The sequence below is a fragment of the Anas platyrhynchos genome, chromosome Z, assembly GCF_047663525.1.
Source record: "Anas platyrhynchos isolate ZD024472 breed Pekin duck chromosome Z, IASCAAS_PekinDuck_T2T, whole genome shotgun sequence".
Lineage (NCBI taxonomy): Eukaryota > Metazoa > Chordata > Aves > Anseriformes > Anatidae > Anas > Anas platyrhynchos.
Genome location: NC_092621.1, coordinates 46,843,621 through 46,865,082, shown reverse-complemented (window position 1 = coordinate 46,865,082; position 21,462 = coordinate 46,843,621). Strand labels below are relative to the sequence as shown.

At 36.2% G+C, this 21,462-nt stretch overlaps 1 protein-coding gene across 1 annotated transcript; it reads left to right on the top strand.

The window, feature by feature from the left end:
* Window positions 1-3,074: 3,074 nt before the first annotated feature.
* On the top strand, window positions 3,075-5,988 carry LOC140000725 (uncharacterized). Its single transcript, XM_072031385.1, has one exon. The coding sequence runs from the start codon at window positions 3,075-3,077 to the stop codon at window positions 5,811-5,813; it is 2,739 nt and encodes a 912-aa protein (XP_071887486.1). The 3' UTR covers window positions 5,814-5,988.
* The last annotated feature ends 15,474 nt before the right edge of the window (window positions 5,989-21,462 follow it).

The window sequence follows — 21,462 nt, the reverse complement described above, 5'->3', positions numbered from 1 at the left end:
CCGAAAAATATTGGTAAATTTTCTTATTGATACTGGGGCTCAAATGTCAGTAATCACACATGAGACCGCACAGACCCTGGGTATAACACCTGGTCGACGCAGGGTTAAATTTACAGGAATCGATGGTGTGGAAAAACAATGCCCTACCGCAAAAATTTCACTCTGGTTGCCAGAGGAACAAAAATTAACCAGGGTAGAAGTATTAATTGGTGCTGCATACACTAATATTTTAGGATTTGACGTACTGCGTGGTCGTATGTGGAAACTCCCTGATGGAACAGTGTGGAGTTTCGCGACATATCAAAGGGATTCGGACACAGTAAAATTGAGCCTGCTACAAACATCTATACCCTTACCTCCCTCTAAAATTACTAATGTTCGGCAATATCCGTTGCCATCAGCAGCACTTATGGGGATTGACGGGGTGGTAACAGAATTGGAAGAAAGAAGCATTATTAAAAGGACCCATTCACCTTATAATTCCCCAGTGTGGCCAGTAAAGAAATCAACTGGGCAGTGGCGCTTTACCGTGGACTACAGACAGTTAAATGCTAACACCGCACCTTTAACTGCTGCAGTCCCAAACATAGCAGAAACAGTGACATTAATACAAGGCGCTGCCCATCCTTGGATGGCTGCTTTGGATGTTAAAGATATGTTTTTTATGATTCCTCTCCTTGAGCAGGACAAAGCTCAGTTTGCTTTCACCTGGAAAGGAATCCAATACACTTTTAATAGGCTTCCACAAGGATACAAGCATTCTCCCACGATTGCCCACAATACTTTGGCTAAAATTCTAGCAGAAATTCCTATTCCACCGGACAACACAGTATATCAGTATATAGATGATATCCTGATAGGGGGAAAGGATCAGGAAAGCGTAAAAGGCACAATGGAAAATATCCGGAAGACACTGACCGATTTAGGATTGGAAATCCCTGACTCAAAGTGCCAAGGGCCTGCTCAGGAAGTTAAATTCCTAGGAGTATGGTGGGTTAATGGAGCTGCCTCTATTCCTCAGGACACGCTGGAAAAAATAGAACACGGACAAAGACTTTCTAGTGTAAAGGAATTACAACAAGTATTGGGTGCTTTAAGTTACTGGCGTAAACATATTCCAGGTTTTGCTATCATTGCGCGTCCTCTCTATAACTTGCTTAAGAAAGGAAAATCATGGGAGTGGACTGAACAGCATACTAATGCAATAGAATTATTAATAAAGGAATTAAGGTTGTTCCAACAGCTTGGTCCTATACACCCTACTGACCCTATCCATGTGGAATGGGGGTTCAGTGAACATGGCTCTCATTGTAACTTATGGCAAAGGGGGCCAGAGGGACCCGAGAGACCACTAGAATTCAGCTCCCACTCTTTCAGTGATACTGAAAGAAGATACTCGGATCTTGAGAAGGGATTATTGTCTTTAGTGCGAGCAGTGAAACAGACAGAGCAATTAAGGAGAAAACAGAATGTGATTGTCCGAGGACCTTTCCGTATCCTGGATGTAGTCCGTAAAGGAACAATACCACCTGCTGGCATTGCCCAGAAACCCACGGTTCGTAAATGGTATGCCTATTTAGAAGGTATTAATGAGATTATGCCAATCACTGAGGGTAATACTAAAATATCCAAACTACAAAAGGACATAGATAGTACCCTCCTGTTTCAGCTTCCACCGACCAAACCATCTCCAATCCAGGAAGCACCTCCTTTAAAGGAAGACAGTGATCTTACAGGAGTGTGGTTTACAGATGCCTCGTCTCATAGGGAAAACAATAAGTGGAAATACAAGGCTGTGGCATTGGAAGTAGCCACAGGAGAGAAACTGATTGAAACCGTTGAAGGCAGTGCACAGGTAGGGGAACTCAGAGCAGTTTTATTAGCTGCACAACATGGTGCTACCCATATCTATACTGACTCATATGCTGTTTTTAAAGGAGCTACTGAGTGGATCGGTCACTGGGCAGTTAATGATTGGCAGGTAAATAGAGTTCCAGTCTGGCAAACCGAAAGTTGGAAACAACTGTTAGAGATAGGAAAACAGCGAACACTACATATAGGATGGGTAAAAGGACATGATCAGTCGAACACTGTAGCTGCCCAATTCAATCAGCAGGTAGATAGCCTCACACGGTTGCGTCAAGTTGATCTCACTAATGATAACCAAGAATGGGAACGGTTGCTCGAATGGTTACATGTTAAGCGTGGCCACACCGGACGGGCTGACTTATACCGGGAAGGTATAGCTCGAGGATGGCCTGTATCAGTCAAACTGTGTGAACAAGTGGTGACTGCCTGCTCCCAATGTCGCTTACGGCTTAACAAGGACCATCCAAGTAAGGCACCTCCCTTGCACATTCGGGACAGGAAAACATTGTGGCACTCCTGGCAGATTGATTACATCGACCCATTGCGATCATCAGGAGGGAAGAAGTATGTTCTAGTAGGAGTAGAGGTAATATCTGGTCTCACTATGGCTGCTGCTTTTGCATCAGCTACTGGGGAAAACACGGTAAAAGGACTAAAAGGATGGTCCAGTACACTCCCCCTACCTGAAGAAATTCAAAGTGATAATGGTTCACATTTTACAGCTGCAGTGGTACAGGACTGGGCCAGAGAGGAAGGGATCCGATGGGTATTCCACACCCCCTATTATCCTCAAGCAAATGGTATTGTAGAACGCATTAATGGATTGGTCAAGCGTTTCGCAAATATTCACAAATCTGGATGGCATTTGCGGTTACATGACGCCATCTATCAAATAAATAATAGATGGAGTGGAGATGGCTGCCCCAAAATGAAAGCCTTCTGTGCATCTTCTACCACCATCACTCCAAAACACTATACTGAAACAGAAAAGCATCATACCAAAATGGAAAAGCACACTGTAGGATTTTCTCCTGGACAGCCTGTGCTGGTAAAAATGCCTCAGATTGGAATAGTACCCATGACACTAACTACTCCCAAAAATCCCTATGCATGGGAAGCTAAAGATTGTTCAGGAAAAACACACCGGATCAGCACCCGGTGGATATCACCTTCTTTCTGACCCTGCCGGTTGAATACAACCGAGCATGCTTTTCTTTCTTTTTATGTTTACAGGAACCCTGAGCGAACAGCATATGGACAGCTGGAAGATGATGAATCAACAGTTTGGATTAATAATACTTTGCTCCGCCCTGACCTTGATGCAATCACTTCTGGTTTACAGCCAAGGAGAACCAGGCTGGCTGTGGTCCCAAGCCTATGTTAAATACACTGGGATGTTGGGAACACAGGCCTTAAAGGAAAAATTAAACTTAGCTACTGTGGTTATGCATGGAACTGAGGTGTTTTCGAGACATGAGTGGGGCTGGGATGAGAGATGGCTTCCACTTCTAAAAGGAAGAACAGGAGAAGAAATCCGAGTGGGGTGTAGAATGGTTAATGGCTCAACTCATGAGAAAGCCACATTAATAACAATATCTGGAAATCAAGTGACTACAAAATCCTGTGCTACAGATGAGTGGGATTGTTGGTATAATTTTACCCTGATAGAACCCACTATTGTAACTTGTATATGGCAACAACACTGCTCAGGTTCAGGCCTGTCGCAGTCACGGTGTACAGGACTACTATTCAGATTCAAAATAGATGTGGTTGAACCTGAACCAACTACACCACCTGACCTAACACCATACATTACATTTGATATACTGCAGTATGGAAGTAGAAATATACCCAGTGACACCATAACACCTTATGATGATCCTTGGAATCATGCATTATCACGATACAGCACAATCATTGGAACACCTCAGAACAAAAGGAGCCTAAATTTATCTACCTTAGTTTTACAGGGAAACAAAATATTTTCAAAAGATGAATGGAGTTGGAATGATTCTCTAAAAATGGCTGAACTTCAAGCCACATCTGGCCAGCTAATACAAATTGGTTGTCGAATAACTAATGGATCCACTCATAATCGGCCTACTGAAATTAAGACAGTATACACTGATTCTACTAGACCACAAAATTATAGTACTGATTGTACTAAAATAACAGAACCAAATTTTGATTGTTGGTACAATTTTACTTTCACTAAACCTATAATTGTGTACTGTCTTTGGGGTTACAGAGGCACAGAAATATTATTTGAATTCATGGTTAATACAGAAACATCATCGACTACAAAGGATAAGAAGCCTCTGCCTCCGCAGATATTTGAAAATGAACCTACTCAGCCCCCCATTGGTCTAACTCCCTCCATCTTCAAAACAGGTCCTTACATAATTAAAAATGTGGGACAACAACAAATTCTCTTTAACCCTAGTTGGTCCCTAAAAAGGGTAGAGCTAGCGCTGCACATTAATATCTCTGAAATTAACTCGAAATGTACCACCTTTCTGAGAACTGCCTACACCGGCTGGTTAGCATGGTTACATGGACGTTCTCTAAAACAATCTCAGCGCGTGCCACGGGATGCAACTGGGTTACTAGGGACAGGATTAGGTATATTAAACAGCATTGATGCTGAGGTTTTAATGAGTAGAGTAACTGCTACTACAGATGACCTAAGGAAATTGGAACAACCAATAAAATCATCCTTATTGGCTTTAGGAGCAAATCAATGGCTTCTATCAGATATTTTACCCCATTGGGAACAAATTGAGGAAAATGATCATCAATTAATTGTAAATGCCCTTGGAAAAGCCCAAGGCAATACCTCCCTTGCCTTGAGCTGTATCCAAGCGCAGTTATGGATACAATCTGTAGCAGCAGCTATTATTAGAGAAGGAGAAGGAGGAACTTTGCCCACTGAAATTCGAAAATTAATTTGGGATAACGCTTCAGAATTTGAAAAAGAATTTCAAGCTTGGTGGCAATTAGTCAACTTTACCCACTATGCAGAAAATGATAAAATTGTTGCTTTTATACTTACTATAAGTAATGCCACCGTATACAATGTATATCCAATTATTGCATTAGGACTCAATCATAATGGAACTATACTTTATCCTAAGGAGCATAAAGTATGGGCCCATCAAAAGGGAGGAAAGTGGCAAACAATTGATGTAAATGCATGCATTGTGCGTGAACAAAAAGGTTTCATCTGTGAAAGTAACACACTGGAATCTCAAGACATTTGTCTTGACACTGAGCAAAATATTTGCCACTTTGAGATACATCCTAATGAAACCCTTAAAACTGTACTTGTATATATTGGGAAAGGTTGTGTTTGTATGAGAACTCATTGTGATTCTATAGTCGTAGATGATACAGTGGTAGATACCAGTAATCACTCTAATGTTTGTGTTTGCAATTTTACCAAAATTCTAGGATGTGATTTTAAATACTCAGCTCCTGTCACTTCTTATCAACTTATTGTATCTAATTATATTCTGCTTCATGAACTGCTGCCTACTCCTATTGGAATGAACCTCACCTTGGTGAAGAAATTGCTGGTACATGAGGACCTGAAGCAGCTGATGACACAAGTCCGAGAAAATGGACAAAAGACTCTTATTACTGTCCATCATGATGCACAAGAAATACATCGAGTGATGGAAAGAGTGCAGAGAGATGAGAGACACCGTTGGTGGGACACTTTGTTTGGATGGTCGCCAGCTGCCAAGGGAATCTTCAACAAGATGCTTCACCCTGTTATTGTTCTGCTAATACTCACTGTATTGTGTTTTATACTGACACTTAGTTTGTATGTTAAACTCTGGTTTATGATGAAACGTTTAGCATCCCTACACAATGTACATACACTCGATAAACCTCAAACCGAGAATGTATGTGATATCCCCGACATATTTCAACTGTCGTGAAGCTTGAGTGACTATAGTCACGGGGTGGATTATGTGGTGTAAATGCCTGAAGTAACTAGGAAAATAAAACTAACATTCACGTTTTTAAGAAAAAGGTACAGCATTGAAGAGGCTTTCAGGGTAGGGCATAACTGCATTATCTGAGCGTTCCCTCGGCTCCCAACCTTAGATGCTATCGCGCTGGGGAAACTTGGTGTGCTAGCTCTAAGGAACACCACGGAGCATGGAGTGGAGTGGAGACACCACGGCTAGGCTCTGTGATCAGGTGGGACCTCGATTGTTCTTGTGCACAAAGCAGCACTTTTTGCCACCCTAAGCCAAAGACCTGTCATGTTTTGACAAATGCTGTACCCTAGTGTTCTTTTTGCTCATTATAATATCATTATAATACCAAAACACACCTCCATCCCAAAAGCTACCCGCCTCCAAGGTGCGACCACCCCTCACTGAGCATGCGCTCTGAATTTCTCGGAGCCTATTACTTTAAACGGAGACGGGAAAACTTTACACCAATCATAACTAAGATATGCTTGACTAGAGCCACTCAAGCTCCACCTAAAAGATAGAAAATAATATAAATTGGCCCAAGAGAGAGGGGATGGCAGGGAAGATACCATCGTCAGGGGAGATACCATCCCGAGGACATACAGCATCCTTAGGACCTCCTGACTCCTGGGATCAGTCGACGGGCTGAGCCTCTCTTCCCCCCCCATTGGGACACCTTTGGGTGAGATCTGAATATTTGCTTATAAATCTCTATATAGAGTCTTTGATCCTTTCAACGCGTTTATTTCTAGGCTGTGCACCCATAACACCTATAACACCTGTAACACCTGTAACATCTATACCATCTATAACATCTGTAACACCTATAACACCTATAACATCTGTAACACCTATAACACCTGTCACATCTGTAACACCTATAACACCCGTGTATTTCATGCATACTAGCTTGCTTTTGCAGACAGTCATTATCGCCGGCAATCCAAAAGAACCTGATTATCTGTTGCTGTAATAAACCATACTTGATTGCATTGTGATAGCTTTCATTAATGCGACTTGGGTGAGGGTGATTATCCGTGATAATTCAGTGTTCTGAATCTAACCAGACCCCCAGACGGTTAATGCATTTTTGGTGAATGTCTGAACGGACCCCCAGGTGGTTAATACGTTTTTGGTGAATGTCTGAGTGGACCCCCAGGCGGTTATTACGTTTTTGGTGATTGTCCGAACGGACCCCCAGTTTTGGTGAATGTCCGACTGGTTCAGTACTCTGAATCCAAACGGGCCCGTGACGGTTAATCAGCTACACCCCTTTAACGCGACAGAAAGGAAAAACCTTATATATTCTAGATAATGGGGTAGTTTAATGTTTCCAGGAGCCATTGCATACCTTGCCACTTTCATCGTGTTTACAAAATATGGCAAACAATGACATATCACAAATATGTTAAGGTATTTAAATCACTAAGCAGGAAAAAGAAGAAGGGTTACTTACTATTCTGAGATACATAGTGACAAATAATTTAGTAAATTTGGTATCTAATTCAATCATACCTTTCAAAAAAACAAGCTCTAAGATCAGGTGAATAAAGACCAAACTCAAGCCTTAAGTGGCCTCAAATGCAAGTAGTGGCAGGTAGTTAATCTAAATTCAGTGGATTTCACAAGATGTGAAATTATAGTGATTCTAGAATGACATCTGGCCCTCAACAGTTTGAAGAACAGTGATGTAGAAACAGGAAAAAAAATTTAAAAACATAAAAAGCACCATGACTCTCATTTCTGAACCAGTTTTAGATGGAAATGAATTTATTTGTGTGCAAGATAAGCTTTTTCTGGAATCCAAAATTTTTAAGATAGATTTTTGATGCCCAAGTATAAAGTAAGACTTTTAATTTTTTTATTCAAGAGCAGCATTGAATCTTCTTGGAAAATAATAAATAAATAAATAAAAGGAATGAGAATTATATCAAAATATTTTTATTTTTTATAGGACTTTTAGAAAACATTTGTAAAATATACATGCTTTCTCACAGTGTTCTTTTCTTCTAATGAAATTTTTGCTAATAATTTAGAAATTTTTCCCTGTCCAAGAAATATTCCAGTACTTTAATTTTAACTGCTCAAAGCACAAACATGGAAATAGATGATACTTCATTTCAAACTCATGGAATTTTTATTTATGTTATTACTTTTTTATTTTTAACAAAATATTTCATAAATCACTTTAAACATGATAAAATATTCGGTTTTGGTTAAATGAAAATTGTGCTTCTCTTAAGCCCACCTCCTGCATTTTATTTATTTATTTGTTTGTTTCCTGTGAAAGTTGAAATCTTTATTAAATTAATCATCACACATAAAAAACAACCACTCTTAACTTGTGTCTGCAGAAATGTTGGATTAACACCATTTTGTTTTTTAATCCTGAATGATAACTTCCATATTTGTATTGATGTTTTTTTTCTCGGTGAATGATATCATCTTTGCATAGACCATGAAATGTAACAAGAGCAATTAGTTACTGTCTTTGAGAACATGATATTTTGGTAAATGTCATTTTGAAACCAGCGATACAGTATTTTTCTGGCATTGGAATACCATTTCTGAAACTACCACATATGTATGGGTTACTTCAAACAGTGGTGATTCAGAACTGTGAAAGAAAAAATAACACTCCTCTAAACATGTGATGAAGAGAGTGGATTCCAGACAGCACTTTGAACAAAATAATGATTACAAAAATGTTGGAAATCATGTTTTCTTGTCTGTCAGAAGGTGAAATATGTTAGATAAAACTAGATTTTGAATAAACCTTTTAAAATACTGGGAGGTGAGCTAGCTAGTGGGAGGCAAATGCATAAAAGATGGGTGAAACTCTATAGGTTTGGTAAAGCAGACCCTCATGGAATTAAAATGTTGTAGACTTTCTCTGCAGAGTCATTCTGTGTTTAAAGTTGTTAATAATTAAACATATTTCTTGTCACATTGAAAAAAGGCCACAGATTGAGCCTTTTGTTATGGTTAAATGACCATAACTTTAAATGTGCCTGAACTTAAATTGTATTCATAGCCTTATGTAATAAAAACATAATAAATGTTTTGTTTTGTTTTGTTTTGTTTTTTCATGAAATAAAATAATAAAATAAATTAAAAATAAATAAAATTATATATATATATATATATATATATATATATATATATATATATATACACACATGTATATACTTTACAATACCTCCTCTCCATCCTTCCTCCGCAAGTTTGAAGGTAAGGAAAGACTGAATATCTGACACCTGTAGAGCAGCAACTTGGAAAAGACAATCTAATTAAACATTTTACCATGCAGTCTTGCAGTCTTGTGTTCTTACCTGAAAGGAATGGATTTAAGGTAGAGTTAATTTGTGTAGAAGAGACAAATAAGACAAAAATCATTACTGCCAGGTTAAATTTTGCAGTTCCTTGACTGTCAAACAAACAAAGAAATGAATAGAAATAAAAATAATAATTAAAAAACAAAATATAATGAGTAAAGCAAGCACCAGAGAGATTTAAATAGATCAGTTCTGTGCATTCTGTTGTACTTTTTTTTCTTTTTTCCAAAAACCAATGCTGTTTTCTTGTAAGTCAGTTAAGAAAAATAAAAACAGACTGCTACTACAACAACAACTGAAAAGGGACAGATAGTCATTTTTCCTGAAAGTGCTTTTGTTCAAAATAAGCCAAATACTCATCCTTCCTCAGTGAGGGCACAGTTGAAATAGTACTGTTCTACTTTTCAAGTTCAAAAGAGCTGCTCCTTATCTCAGTATGCAGACATTCTGAATTTCACGCACAGCTGAATTTGAGGTTGAGGCAGTAGTGTAGAATAACCTTCTCTACAAACATAACAAGTCTGTCAAATTGGGAAGATAGTTCTCAGGCCTGTAGAGCTGAAGTCAGTGGACCTAGAAGGAACATTGTACCAAAAAATGGTGACATACATTACACACTTGTGTTATAAACTGGACGTTGTCTAGGTCTTAATAAAAACAACACATTATTTGAATGTGTCTCTAAATAATAATATCTGGTATTGAACATATTTGTTATTTTAATGCAGTTATTTTGTCAGAAGATAGTGTCATTAATAGATAAATAAAAAATGCTGGATATGTCTCAATTTTAACAACCAAGAGTTCATTACATCAGGAAGCTCCTTAAGATTTGAAGATAAAACAATGCTTCCTTCACTGAATGTGACGTGTGAGAATTAACAAAGTCATCCAGCAGTTATGAAAATGTGTATTTTTTTTCTAGTTTGACTGTTTTATGAAATTCTATTGATTCTATTCATTCTTAAATATGCTGACTCAGTTTTATAATCTGATTACACTCAGAATTTTTCTTGACAAAACTAAGCCTGATTGACTGTTCATGCACATATGCACCACATTTATAACATTTAAAATACTTCATCAGTGTTCATGAGCACATAAGTTCTATCAGAAGTGAAGCAGACAGTTTTGTTGTGTCATATTTACACCGCATCCACTAATGAAGTATACTAGTTAATTTAATACAAAATTCCCTGCAAAGTACTTTTAAATGTGTGCTCAGTCACGGTAAATAATAGAACAGATAGATAGTTGGCAGCACTATCGCCAATCCTCTTGATTTATTTTGTTACTAATTACCATCACAGTACAGTGTTCATCTCTCTTTACGTAAATTTGTGTCAGCATTTTTGGTATAGCTTAATCTTCAATGATGAATCTATTTTTCAACAGTGAGGTCTCAGAAATTTTCTGTATTCAGCAAAATTCAAAGACAAATAATCTATACATTGTAAAAGTGAAAAATGTTTAGTTGTATAAAATTAATGTAATTACATGAAATTTCTCCCTTCCTTTTTTCTTAATTTTTATTTTTTTTTTTATTATATGTTTTGATATAAAGAATTATTAAGATATCCGATACAATTGTTCTCTCCCTTTAATCAAGCTTCCTAGGAAATATATTAGTAGTATTTGACTATTATTAACATGGAAAAGTTTCCTAATGTCAAACCTAAATCTCACCAGCTGTAATTTAAACCTGTGACCTCTAATCAATCCAAGATTAAAAATGGGAAAGAGATTGCCTTCTTCTAATTTTTAGGAGCCTATATTGTAATTAATTAATTAATTGATTGATTGATTTTCAAATTCAGCAACCCTAATTTTATCAGTCTTTCCCAAGCTCTCAAGAGGATGTTGAGCTGATTTTATACTTATGCATTTTCTAAACAATCGTTTTATATTGCCTTGTCAATTTGTTATTTTTTATAAGCAGATCACTGGAAATTTATATTCTCAGTGGTTTTTTTTGTTTGTTTGTTTGTTTGTTTGTTTGTTCATTTTGTTTTATTTATTTATTTATTTATTTATTTATTTTTCTCCACAGATTCTTTGTTATGGTTCTTGTGAACTCAAGCCATGTTTTCTACCGAATTGTCATTTTTCGTCAGTGTAGTGCCTGCAAAAGTGTCATGCACTTAATTTATTTTACAACCTAACAGACTAAAAGAAACCATGTGGAATCCTTCACCTCATAAGTTTTCACTTCTACAACACTGCATTCATAAGTATTTTCTGATTATCATTTACAAATAGCTTTGCAAACTGTCTTGTAGAGATTTCATATAAGACAGATTCCATTTATCTGCTTAAGAAAGTGTTGTATCAGACAATTTCAAAAACCTCAGCAATTTAGGATTACTGGTTTTGCCACTGTTCAAAAGTTCTGTCATTACAAATTCTCATATAAAATAGAGTTTAATGGGAAATGTAATAGGAAATCCTAGTTACCACCTCAGAGACTGTGGTAACTACTGACTTTTGGGTTCAAATATACAGTTGTGAGCTGTATGTATAAAATCCTAGATAAGTGATTCTGTGAGCAGTAGGTTAAGTGTCTGTAGACAAGACTATATTTGTATATGGACCTGAACATTTAATCCCAGGGCAAGTATAAGTTTATTATATAAGTTTATATAATATTTGTTTTATTATATGTTATAATAAAATATATATGTTATTATATATGTATATATGTGTTATAATATATATATACATATATATGTATATATATGTATATACATATATATGTATAAAACATAAATATGTTTTATAAGGTGGTAATGGCTTTAATTAAACCTATATGAATATTTGTCTCATCTACCTTTAGATATCTTTAACGGAGCAAACACTTCCAAACTCCTTGAGCATACACATTTGGGATCTCTTTATAGTTGCTCTTCAGAAGTAGGAATTTCTGCAGAGTGATTAATGTAACCTATTTTATATGTCTATTTTAGTATGAGATGAATTGCAGCAGCTTGTTCCCTTTATTGACCATAAAACAAGTTTAGAAAATTAACATAGATGTAAATTAGAATAGATAAATCCAATCTTGACTTTGGATGAAGTAAGTGACAACTGTTTGGCTCTCTGTCTTTAAGAACTTTAAAGTAGAGGTGCCAGGGATTGGTTTGGTGAGAGGAAGGAAACTTGTGTTAATGAATATTAACATCTTGGAGGAAAAAGGAGGATAGAATTTCAACGACTTTGACAACTTCAGGCTTAAAGTCTGCTAGCTGTTAAACAGAATGAAAAGAAAGTAATTAGATGTGTCCTTTTTTGTTTTGTTTTGTTTATCTTCATCTGTACCAACACCCAATGATTTATGCAACATATCTGACTATTTTATGTTGTCTTTATAAGTATTTTTTTCTCAAATTTTAGCTTAAAGTAATCTGAAGCAGGAGAAATTTCAGGAAACTAGCTGACTTTCTCTTTTTCTTAGAATGGCAGTTGTCAGAAATGGAGCCTGAGAACAGCTGTAGCATGACCACCTCCACTGGATATCTGTGGCATAATAAACTCTCTTTCCAATTATCATGGCAGATTCACTTGAGACCTGATAATGCTGTGGTCCACTATGAAGAAATCATAAAATCATAGAATGTCCCAAGTTGTAAGAGACCCACAAAAATCATCAAGTCCTACTCATGGATCCACACCTACAAGTTAAACCTTATATCTGAGAATGTTGTCCAAACATTTCTTGAACTTTGTCAGGGTTGCTGCAATGACCATTTCACTGGGGAGACTGTTCCAGAACCCAATCACCTTCTCAGTGAAGAATCTTTTTTCTAATATCCAACCTGAATATCTGCAGATGCAGCTTCATGCTGAGTGTCTCCTCCAGGCCATTATACGTTTTTGTTGCCCTCTTTTGGATATTCTCTAGTAGTATTCTATCCTTATATTGTGGTATCCAAAACTTCACAGAGTATTTGAAGTGAGGCTTCACCTGCAGAGGGTTGGGACAATCACTTCCTCGACTGGTTACCTATGCTGTGTTTGAGGCACCCCAGAATACAGTTGGCCCTCCTGGTTGTCAGGGCACAGTGTTGATTCATTCCATCAACCAGAACCCCCAGATCTCTTTCTGCAGGGATGCTCCCCAGCCTCTCATACCCTAGTCTGTAGATATATCCAGGATTGCCCTGTCACAAGTGCAGAATCTAGTACTTGTTCTTGTTAAAGTTCATTCAGTTGGTAATTTCCCAGCCTTCTAGTCTGTTGAGATGTCTGTGAAAGGCCTTTCAACTCTCAGTGTTAAAGACAGAGTTGAGGAAGATCATAATTGTGTCTAAGTCCATATTTGTGAGGTGACCAGCATTATCAAATAAGAGACCGATGTTATCTCTGGTCTTTCTTTTGCTTATAACATACTTGAAAAACGTACTGATTGTTGTCTCCCACAGCACTTGCTAGCTTCAACTCTAATTGAGCTATGGCCACAAGAATTTGTTCCCTAAAGTAGTGAACAGCATCTCAGTAATCCTCCTATGTCACTTGACCTGGCTTCAAGTGTCCATACACTTTCCTTTTCCAACTAAGATCTAGAAGATCTTAGTTAAGCCAGGCCAAGCCAAACCAGCCTTCTTCTTCATCTGTTAAAAATAATAATAATAATAATAATAATAATAATAATAATAATAATAATAATAATAAAGTTTCCTCCTAACATCTAATCTAAATATTAGTTTAAAATTGTTCCCTCCTCACCCTATCACTATGTACCGATGTAAAAAAGTCACTGTCCGTCTTTTTATAAGCTCTGTTTAAATACCAGAAGGCCTTAATGAGGTCTCCATGGAGCCTTCTCTTCACCAGCCTGAACATCACCAGCTCTTCTCTTCATAGGAGAGGAGCCCCAGCCCCTTGATGGGACCTCCTTTGGACACACCCTAACAGGTTCACATATTTTGTGTTGTGTGCCACAGAGATTGATGCTCACTCTAAGTGAGCTCATTGCTAAGTGAGTGCTCACAAGGGAAGAGTAGAGGGCTCCTCCAACAACTTGCGGTTCATGCCTTTGTTGAAGACATGTATCACCTCTCAAAGTTGGTAATTTGTGTCAAATAAATTTAATGTAATAATATTTATACATAAAGAAATTAATGAGGTTTGTATCTGTATAAGCCATCATTATGTAGGCTTAACCTATGTTTTGCTTGAATAATTGTTGATAATATCTGACTTTTATGAATCAAATTACTGGCCTGCGTTTTAATGCAAATATTTTATTTCTCTCTTTATATATATATTATTTTAATTCCTTATTATTCCATATAATGTTATTACTATATATACATATGGACAATATATTTTTTCTGAAAGGAAATTAAACGTAATTACAAAATGACTGTGAAACAAAATGTACTTTTTATTTTATTTATTTTATTTTATTTTATTTTATTTTATTTTATTTTATTTTATTTTATTTTATTATTTTATTTTAATTTGTTTTATTTTGTTTTTAAATATAAGATGCTGAGAGAGACTTATGAAGATTACAGTTACTTTTCCTGCACAAATTCAGTACTTTTTCTCATTAAATTTCATGCATCAATTAACTTGTTATTTAACATTTCTCTCTTTTCATACTTTGTCATCCCAGAATGTGCATAAATTTTTAAATTTTAGTTGAAATTTTCACTATTGATATCACTATCCTATGTCTAGTGGCTCAAATGAGCTTATTTAAATACAGTGATTGAAACAACCAATTTTAATAATGAAACAACAAGAAGGAAATCTGCACTTAAATAATTGTTTGTGGTCTTGTTTTACATTCATAATTTTTAGTCAGTTTTAAAAGAAAAGCTAGAATTCGTTAGTAGCAACTTAGAGTAAGCTGGCTGGTGAATAAAACAGCATTTTAAATGTAATTGGTGCTTCTTTTTGTGTTTCAAGATAATAAGTTAAAAGATATTTTAACTGTGGCATGGTTTTACATTTATTAAATATGTATGTTTAATTTTTTACTTTTCAATTAGTTAGTGCTAATAAGTATTAAAAACCATTTAATGATTCTACCTCTTTATACAAGCATTACAGATACTGATAATTAAATAGAGAGAGAAAAAAAAAAAACCAACAAACATCAGTCAGTACAGTTCTTTTGGTCTGAATTTTTTTTTTTTTTGGAGGGGAGGGGTTGTGGAGGGTGTTGTTCTGCTAAGAGATGAATAGCTCTCCATTAATTAGCAGGTTGATGAATCTGCTAAACAAATAGAATGTCATGTAATTAATTAGATTTAAAATAATAATAATAATAGAAAAAATGAAATCTACTTGGCTATCTTCTCCATTAAGCAGCGGATGTATAATCTGCAGATACTGAATTTGGACATTTTCTTCAAGATTATAGATGAAGTATTTTTTTTCTTTTTTTTTTCTTTTTTCTTTTTTTTTTTTTCCCCTATTTTTCAAGCAGTTTCAGACTGCTAGAAGAGTAAAAACTTTAGTATAATTCAGGCTGAGAATGACCTCAGGAGACTTGTGGTACAACTTCCTATTCACAGGATGGTCAGTCGTGATTCCAGGTCAGGTTGCTCAGGTTTTTGTCTGGTTGGGCTTGAAAACTAAGAATAGAAGAAACCTCATCTTCCTCTTGAGTGGCCTCAAGGAAAAGAAGATTCACCTTATATTCAGTTTGAACCTCTTCTTTTGTTATAGATAGTATAGCTATAGAAATATATATATAATAATTCAGTTTTGTGTTTGCACAAACATACCCTTATAGATAACATATTTTTCTGAATTTCATAGAAACTTCAGAAGGAACTTTTGAGTGTTTAAATATTGTTTTTATACTTTAATTTTAAATTTTAATTATTTTTTTTTTTTAAATTAAAAAAATTAAAAATTTTAGCTGTTGTAAACAACTCTGATAAGAGTGGGTCTATATATCATATCTTAATTCAGATTTTGTATATTCATTTATGACAGAAAATATATTTATTTAACTGACATATCCTTTCTGAATTCTATGCATGAGTTTCATATACCCTTTGTTGTCATTATTTAAGGTCTGTTGTCTGTGTTAAGACTTGATTGTATAGAGAGTGGACAGTTTTCAATATTAAAATAATAAAGAAACAATGGAAAACATGTTGAAATGGAGAAACCAGACATATAAATACATTAGATAGATTAATTCCATGTTCTAAAGGAACTGTGGAAAACTAAAGAGTATCTGAGGATGGGAACGCTAAGAAAGCCTTATGTAAGGAAGTGAAGATTTCAGTGATTGGTTAGACTTATTTGTGTCTTAAAATGTCCATTTCCTAGGTATCAAGAAATATAAAATATTAAAAAATACTACATGATCTAAAGTACTTCCTACACAATCATCTTCAGAAGTAGATAAATAATCAAAAGTCAAGACCATTTTTCAACTACAAATAATAACCCTCTTCTTTCAAACAATGTACTCAACAATGCCATATTTCATGTCTTTAGCAGACTGAAGTAAAGTCTTTGTTCTATAAATTCAGAGTAAAATAAATGTCAATATACATCTATGATAAATGAACAAAAGAACAAACAGTGCACATAAAAATGCCATAGCTGTACTGACACGAAACAACTATGACATAACTGAATAACAACATTTGCATTCATTTCTGTATTAAAAGTCTTGATTTTTTTTCCTTTCTTCTAAAGCCCACAAGCTATTCAAGGAAATAATTTTTTAAAGTCTGGTTAAGTTCATAGTATATCACCAATTTCTTCAAGTGTTTGTTCAAAGTTGTTATATTCCTTGTTGCCAGAAAAGCTAAGGGAAGCTTAAGTTTCTCTTCCTTATGGAAACTATGGATTCTTATTCACCAATGTGTCTAACATTCATTTTTGACAAGTATCCCAATATTGATAATTCTTTTGAGAAAATAGTGATATTTGGTATGGAATTAGACACACATTTAAATAAATGAGATTAGAATACCTATTTATGTGCATTGTTAAGCTGAGCATATAGTTAAAACAGCTTCATTTAAGATATCTGAAAATAGCCTGAGCAAACTAGTATGGGTGTGTCATGATATTTTCAAACCATTGAAGAATCTAGTGAATTTTGTGTTAAATTAATCAAATCTGTTTCTCCTGGTTTAATAAGATTTGTAAGTTATTTCAAATTCACAGTCATTCATAGTCATAAACACCTCTGGCCAATCTGATATACAAAGTATAACATTTCAAACTGTGTGTAACATATCTCCAAGAAGAGGAGTCTGTCTCTGAACACACAGATCTTGAGAGACTTCTGTATGTCTGTAAAAAATCTGCATTAAACTCCCTTTGCAATGAATTCTGTTTCTTCATAATTAAAAGCTTTGTTTTACATTTGGGCAATGGCTAACCTGAAGCACATCTCCACTTACGAACAAAGGATGGGCAAAACACAGGAGGAGCTGGAAGCCATTGTGCAGCAGACAAAGTATGACCTAGTTGCCATTACTGAAATGTGGTGAGACCACTACCATGACTGGAATGCTGCAATGGATGGTTAAAAGCTCTTCAGAAGGGACAGACAACAAAGGAGGGGTGGTGGTGTGGCTCTCTATATTAGAGAGTTTTTTAATGTTGTAGAGCTTGGGGCTGGGAATGATAAGGTGGAGTTATTAGGTGTGGCATAGTGTTCTTCATTTCCCTGTTCAGGTTCCTTTTGTGGCATAAAGACCACACTGACACCAGGGTTCTTTTAGGATCAATAACTTCGACTTCAACTTTATTGAGGAAAGGCTCCCTTCTTATACCATTAGCTCTACAGAAGTCCTTTTCCACTAGTTATTCATTGGTTAACAGCTTTGCCTGGCAACAGCAAACATTTTGAAACTTCCATGTCTTAATGGTTGGAGAACAAGCAGTTTGAGACAGCAGGGTGTCTCCTGAATCACCCTTTTTTGTTTCTTCTAACTTGTTTACATTCCTCATGGCCTCATTGTTAAGAGTCCAATGTTATCACCAACCATGGGGGGGCTTGTCAGCCCCCATGATGATACTCCCATACCTAGGGATAAGGATCAGCGGGATGGCTAACAAGGCATCCCTGGTGGGGATCCTTTATTGACCACAAAACCAGGATGAAGAGGTGGATGAGGTATTCTACAAGCAGCTGGCAGAAACTGTGCAGTTGCTAGCACTTGTTCTCATGTGAGACTTCAATTTTCTGGACTTATGCTGAAAATTCAATACAGCCCTGAAGAAGCAGTCTACTCCAGGAACCTTCCTGGAGTGTGTGGAAGATACCTTCCTGACAGCCTTGTGCGTGGGGCTGTCCTTATGCACCTCCTCTTCATGAACAAAGAAGGATTAGTGGGAGATGGTCAGAGAATATATTAGGTAGAGTGACCATAAAATAGTAGGATTCTCTATTGTTGGTGAAGTCAGGAGGGGGAGGCAGTAAAACTGTGATCTTGGACTTCTGGAGGGCAGACTTACAACAGTTCAAGACACTGGTAAGGAGGGTTCATTGGGAGTTTGTCCTGAAGGGCAGAGGGATCCAGAAAGGCTGAACGCTCCTAAAGAAGGAAGTCTTAAAGGCCCCAGGTGACATAAAATGAACTGGTAGGGAATAAGATGGGAGTGGCTGAACAGGGTACTTTTCCTGAGTCTCCTGGAGTAAAAGTTTATGTCTGATGGAAGAAGAGACGGGCAACTAGGGGACAGTACAAGGAAGCTGCCAGCATATGCAAGGAAAAAATGGGGAAGGCTAAAGACTTGATGAGCTCAACCTGTGTGGTAATATATAAATAAATGAATGTTTTTACAAACATATTAACAGTAAGAGGAAGGCCAAGGAGAATCTCTATCCTTTACGGGATATGGTGGGTAACATGATTACTGAGGATAAGGAAAAGGATGAGGTCCTTAATAACTTCTTTACATCTGCTTTTAATAGTTAGATAACTTATCCTCAGAGTACTCAGCTTCTTCACCTGGAAGTATGGGATGGGAACAAAACCGCACCCACCAAATGGTGTTCTGTAAGAAGTGCAAAACTACCAGATGTTGATCTGATACTAGTACTTTTTTTTTTTTTTTAATATATATTATTTTATTTATTTACTTTTCTGAATGTAGAGGTACATATATTATTACCCACAAGGTAGTTTACTTTCAAGTGCATTTTTTGTGCAGAAGGAAGCCATTTGCCACTAGTGAAATATGCTGCATGTTGTCTAGAAACGCAAGTCCTTTCCACGTGGCTTTTGCAACATCTAAAATAACAAAATAATATTTAATAAGGTATGATGTTTTCTAAATGATGTACCTTAATCCAAACTCTATTACATAAACAAACTCAGTAAAGCTGAAGAGAGAGATTAAATACTCCCTCTCCAGGACTATGATGTGTGTTTTTTTGTTTTTGTTTGTTTGTTTGCTTGAGTTTTTTTTTTGTTGTTGTTGTTTGTTTGTTTGTTTGTTTGTTTGTTTTGTTTTTCTGTAATGTTGAGGTTGCTGTAGCCATTCGCAAATCAGAACACTGTGAGCCAAGGTCTGTTCTTGTACTGTTCAAGGTCTTGTTCATGTTGTACTGACATGACAGGACCTCTGCATATGGCAACACTGGCCTGTAAATATCCTTCTAAATTTATCATATTCCCCTAATTCATTCTGTTCTGCTGCATCTAAGCTTTAAACTAGGTCATTAGATGTGGCTTTAAACAGTGAATTATTGCATTTTGTGTATGGATTTAATTTCATAGATAAGAAAATATACAATAAAATTAAAAAATAAAAAATAAAAACAATAAAAAAAAAGAAAGTTCTAAAATCCTTCAGGACATACTTGCATTAAAAATTTACTGTATGGGGAAACCAGGGCACAAGTTTACAGAATGTTCCTTCTCATCCATAAAACCAGCACACTTTACACCATTTTAAAGACCTGAAGAAAAGAGTTGTAGAATTTGGACAGTTCTGGGAAGGGATGGTATGACTTACAGTAGCAATATTAATAGGCTTCCTTATATTCCATAGCAATAGTTAAAACTTTCATTTTACCAAAGGCTTGTATAGAGGATTATTGGGTACAGCACTAAGACCAATGGTTTGTAGCAACCTTGCCCCAGGAATTGTCAAAGTTGAGAGCCTGAGTTTAGGTCTCCCAGATCTCATGCAACTGCTTTGCTCAACCTGCCACATTTCTTCAGTGGTTCCCAGTGCACAGGCTGCAAGCACAGTCCCAGGGCATCAAGTAACCAAGAGGGTACCCACCTATTCCTTTCTAATGCAGCAGGAGATCTTCCAATTATAATGTAATTTAAAGTGTTCTCTTAGACCCTGATTTTCCTGTGCCCCGATTCCTTAAACATTGAATCTCTCACCTCTTCTGCCCCATGATTCTGCCATGATGTTTGCTCCGATTCTTAAGAACTCCTGTTCTTAGACTCACAGGAAGCCCAGATCCAAAACAGTCAACTCAAATCAGACCACCTCAGTTGTTCAGTATCATGGAAGTCTAGTATTTGAAATAAATAAATTAAATAAAATAATAATAATAATAATAATAAAAGTCTCCATCAGAAATTATGGATTTATTTTCAAAGACAGAAATTACAACATTTAGCTTCTCTGGAATAGTGTGACAGCTGACATCCTCAGTCATTAGCATTCCAGACCTACCCAGCTCTGGTCAGAAATATATATTGTCCATTATTGTTAAAAAAGTTGTAAGACAAAGGGAAATTAAATTTCCAGGTAAACTTGGTCTGCAGCATAGATCCACTTGATGTATTTGTACCAGGGACAAGGCTGCTATTTAGGTAAGTGGTGGCAAAGAGAGAAAGGAGAATGTTGCAAGTCAGGTAAGATTTTTATTACCATCTGTTGTCTAAAGAAAGCTCTTCTACACACATGTCTCTCTTTATTAGGTCTTCAGAATAACCTAAAACAACTGAAAAGGCAGACAGCAACAAATTTTACAAACTTGTTAACCCTGCATGTCCTTTAACCCACTCTACCAAGGTAAGGTGAGAGAAAATGTACTCCATATCTGAATATATTCAGATACTTAATCTGTTAAATATTATAAAAATAGATCAGATATGATTAAAGTAGGACACTATTCATACATTCCTCACAAAGCATAAGTTTCAGTATAGACATCTTTCAAGTGAATTCAAGGGAAACAAACAAACAAACAAAACAACAAAATGTGAAGGATAAACACAGAGCATCGGCAACATGAGAGAACCAAGCTGAAATCCCTGCTCCAGTGTTGCCACAAATTAAGCATATGTTTCAGCTGAAAAATTTCTGGT

Coding starts and splice junctions, on each gene's coding strand:
- LOC140000725 (XM_072031385.1), top strand. CDS start 3,075: ATGCTTTTCTTTCTTTTTATGTTTACAGGAACCCTGAGCGAACAGCAT.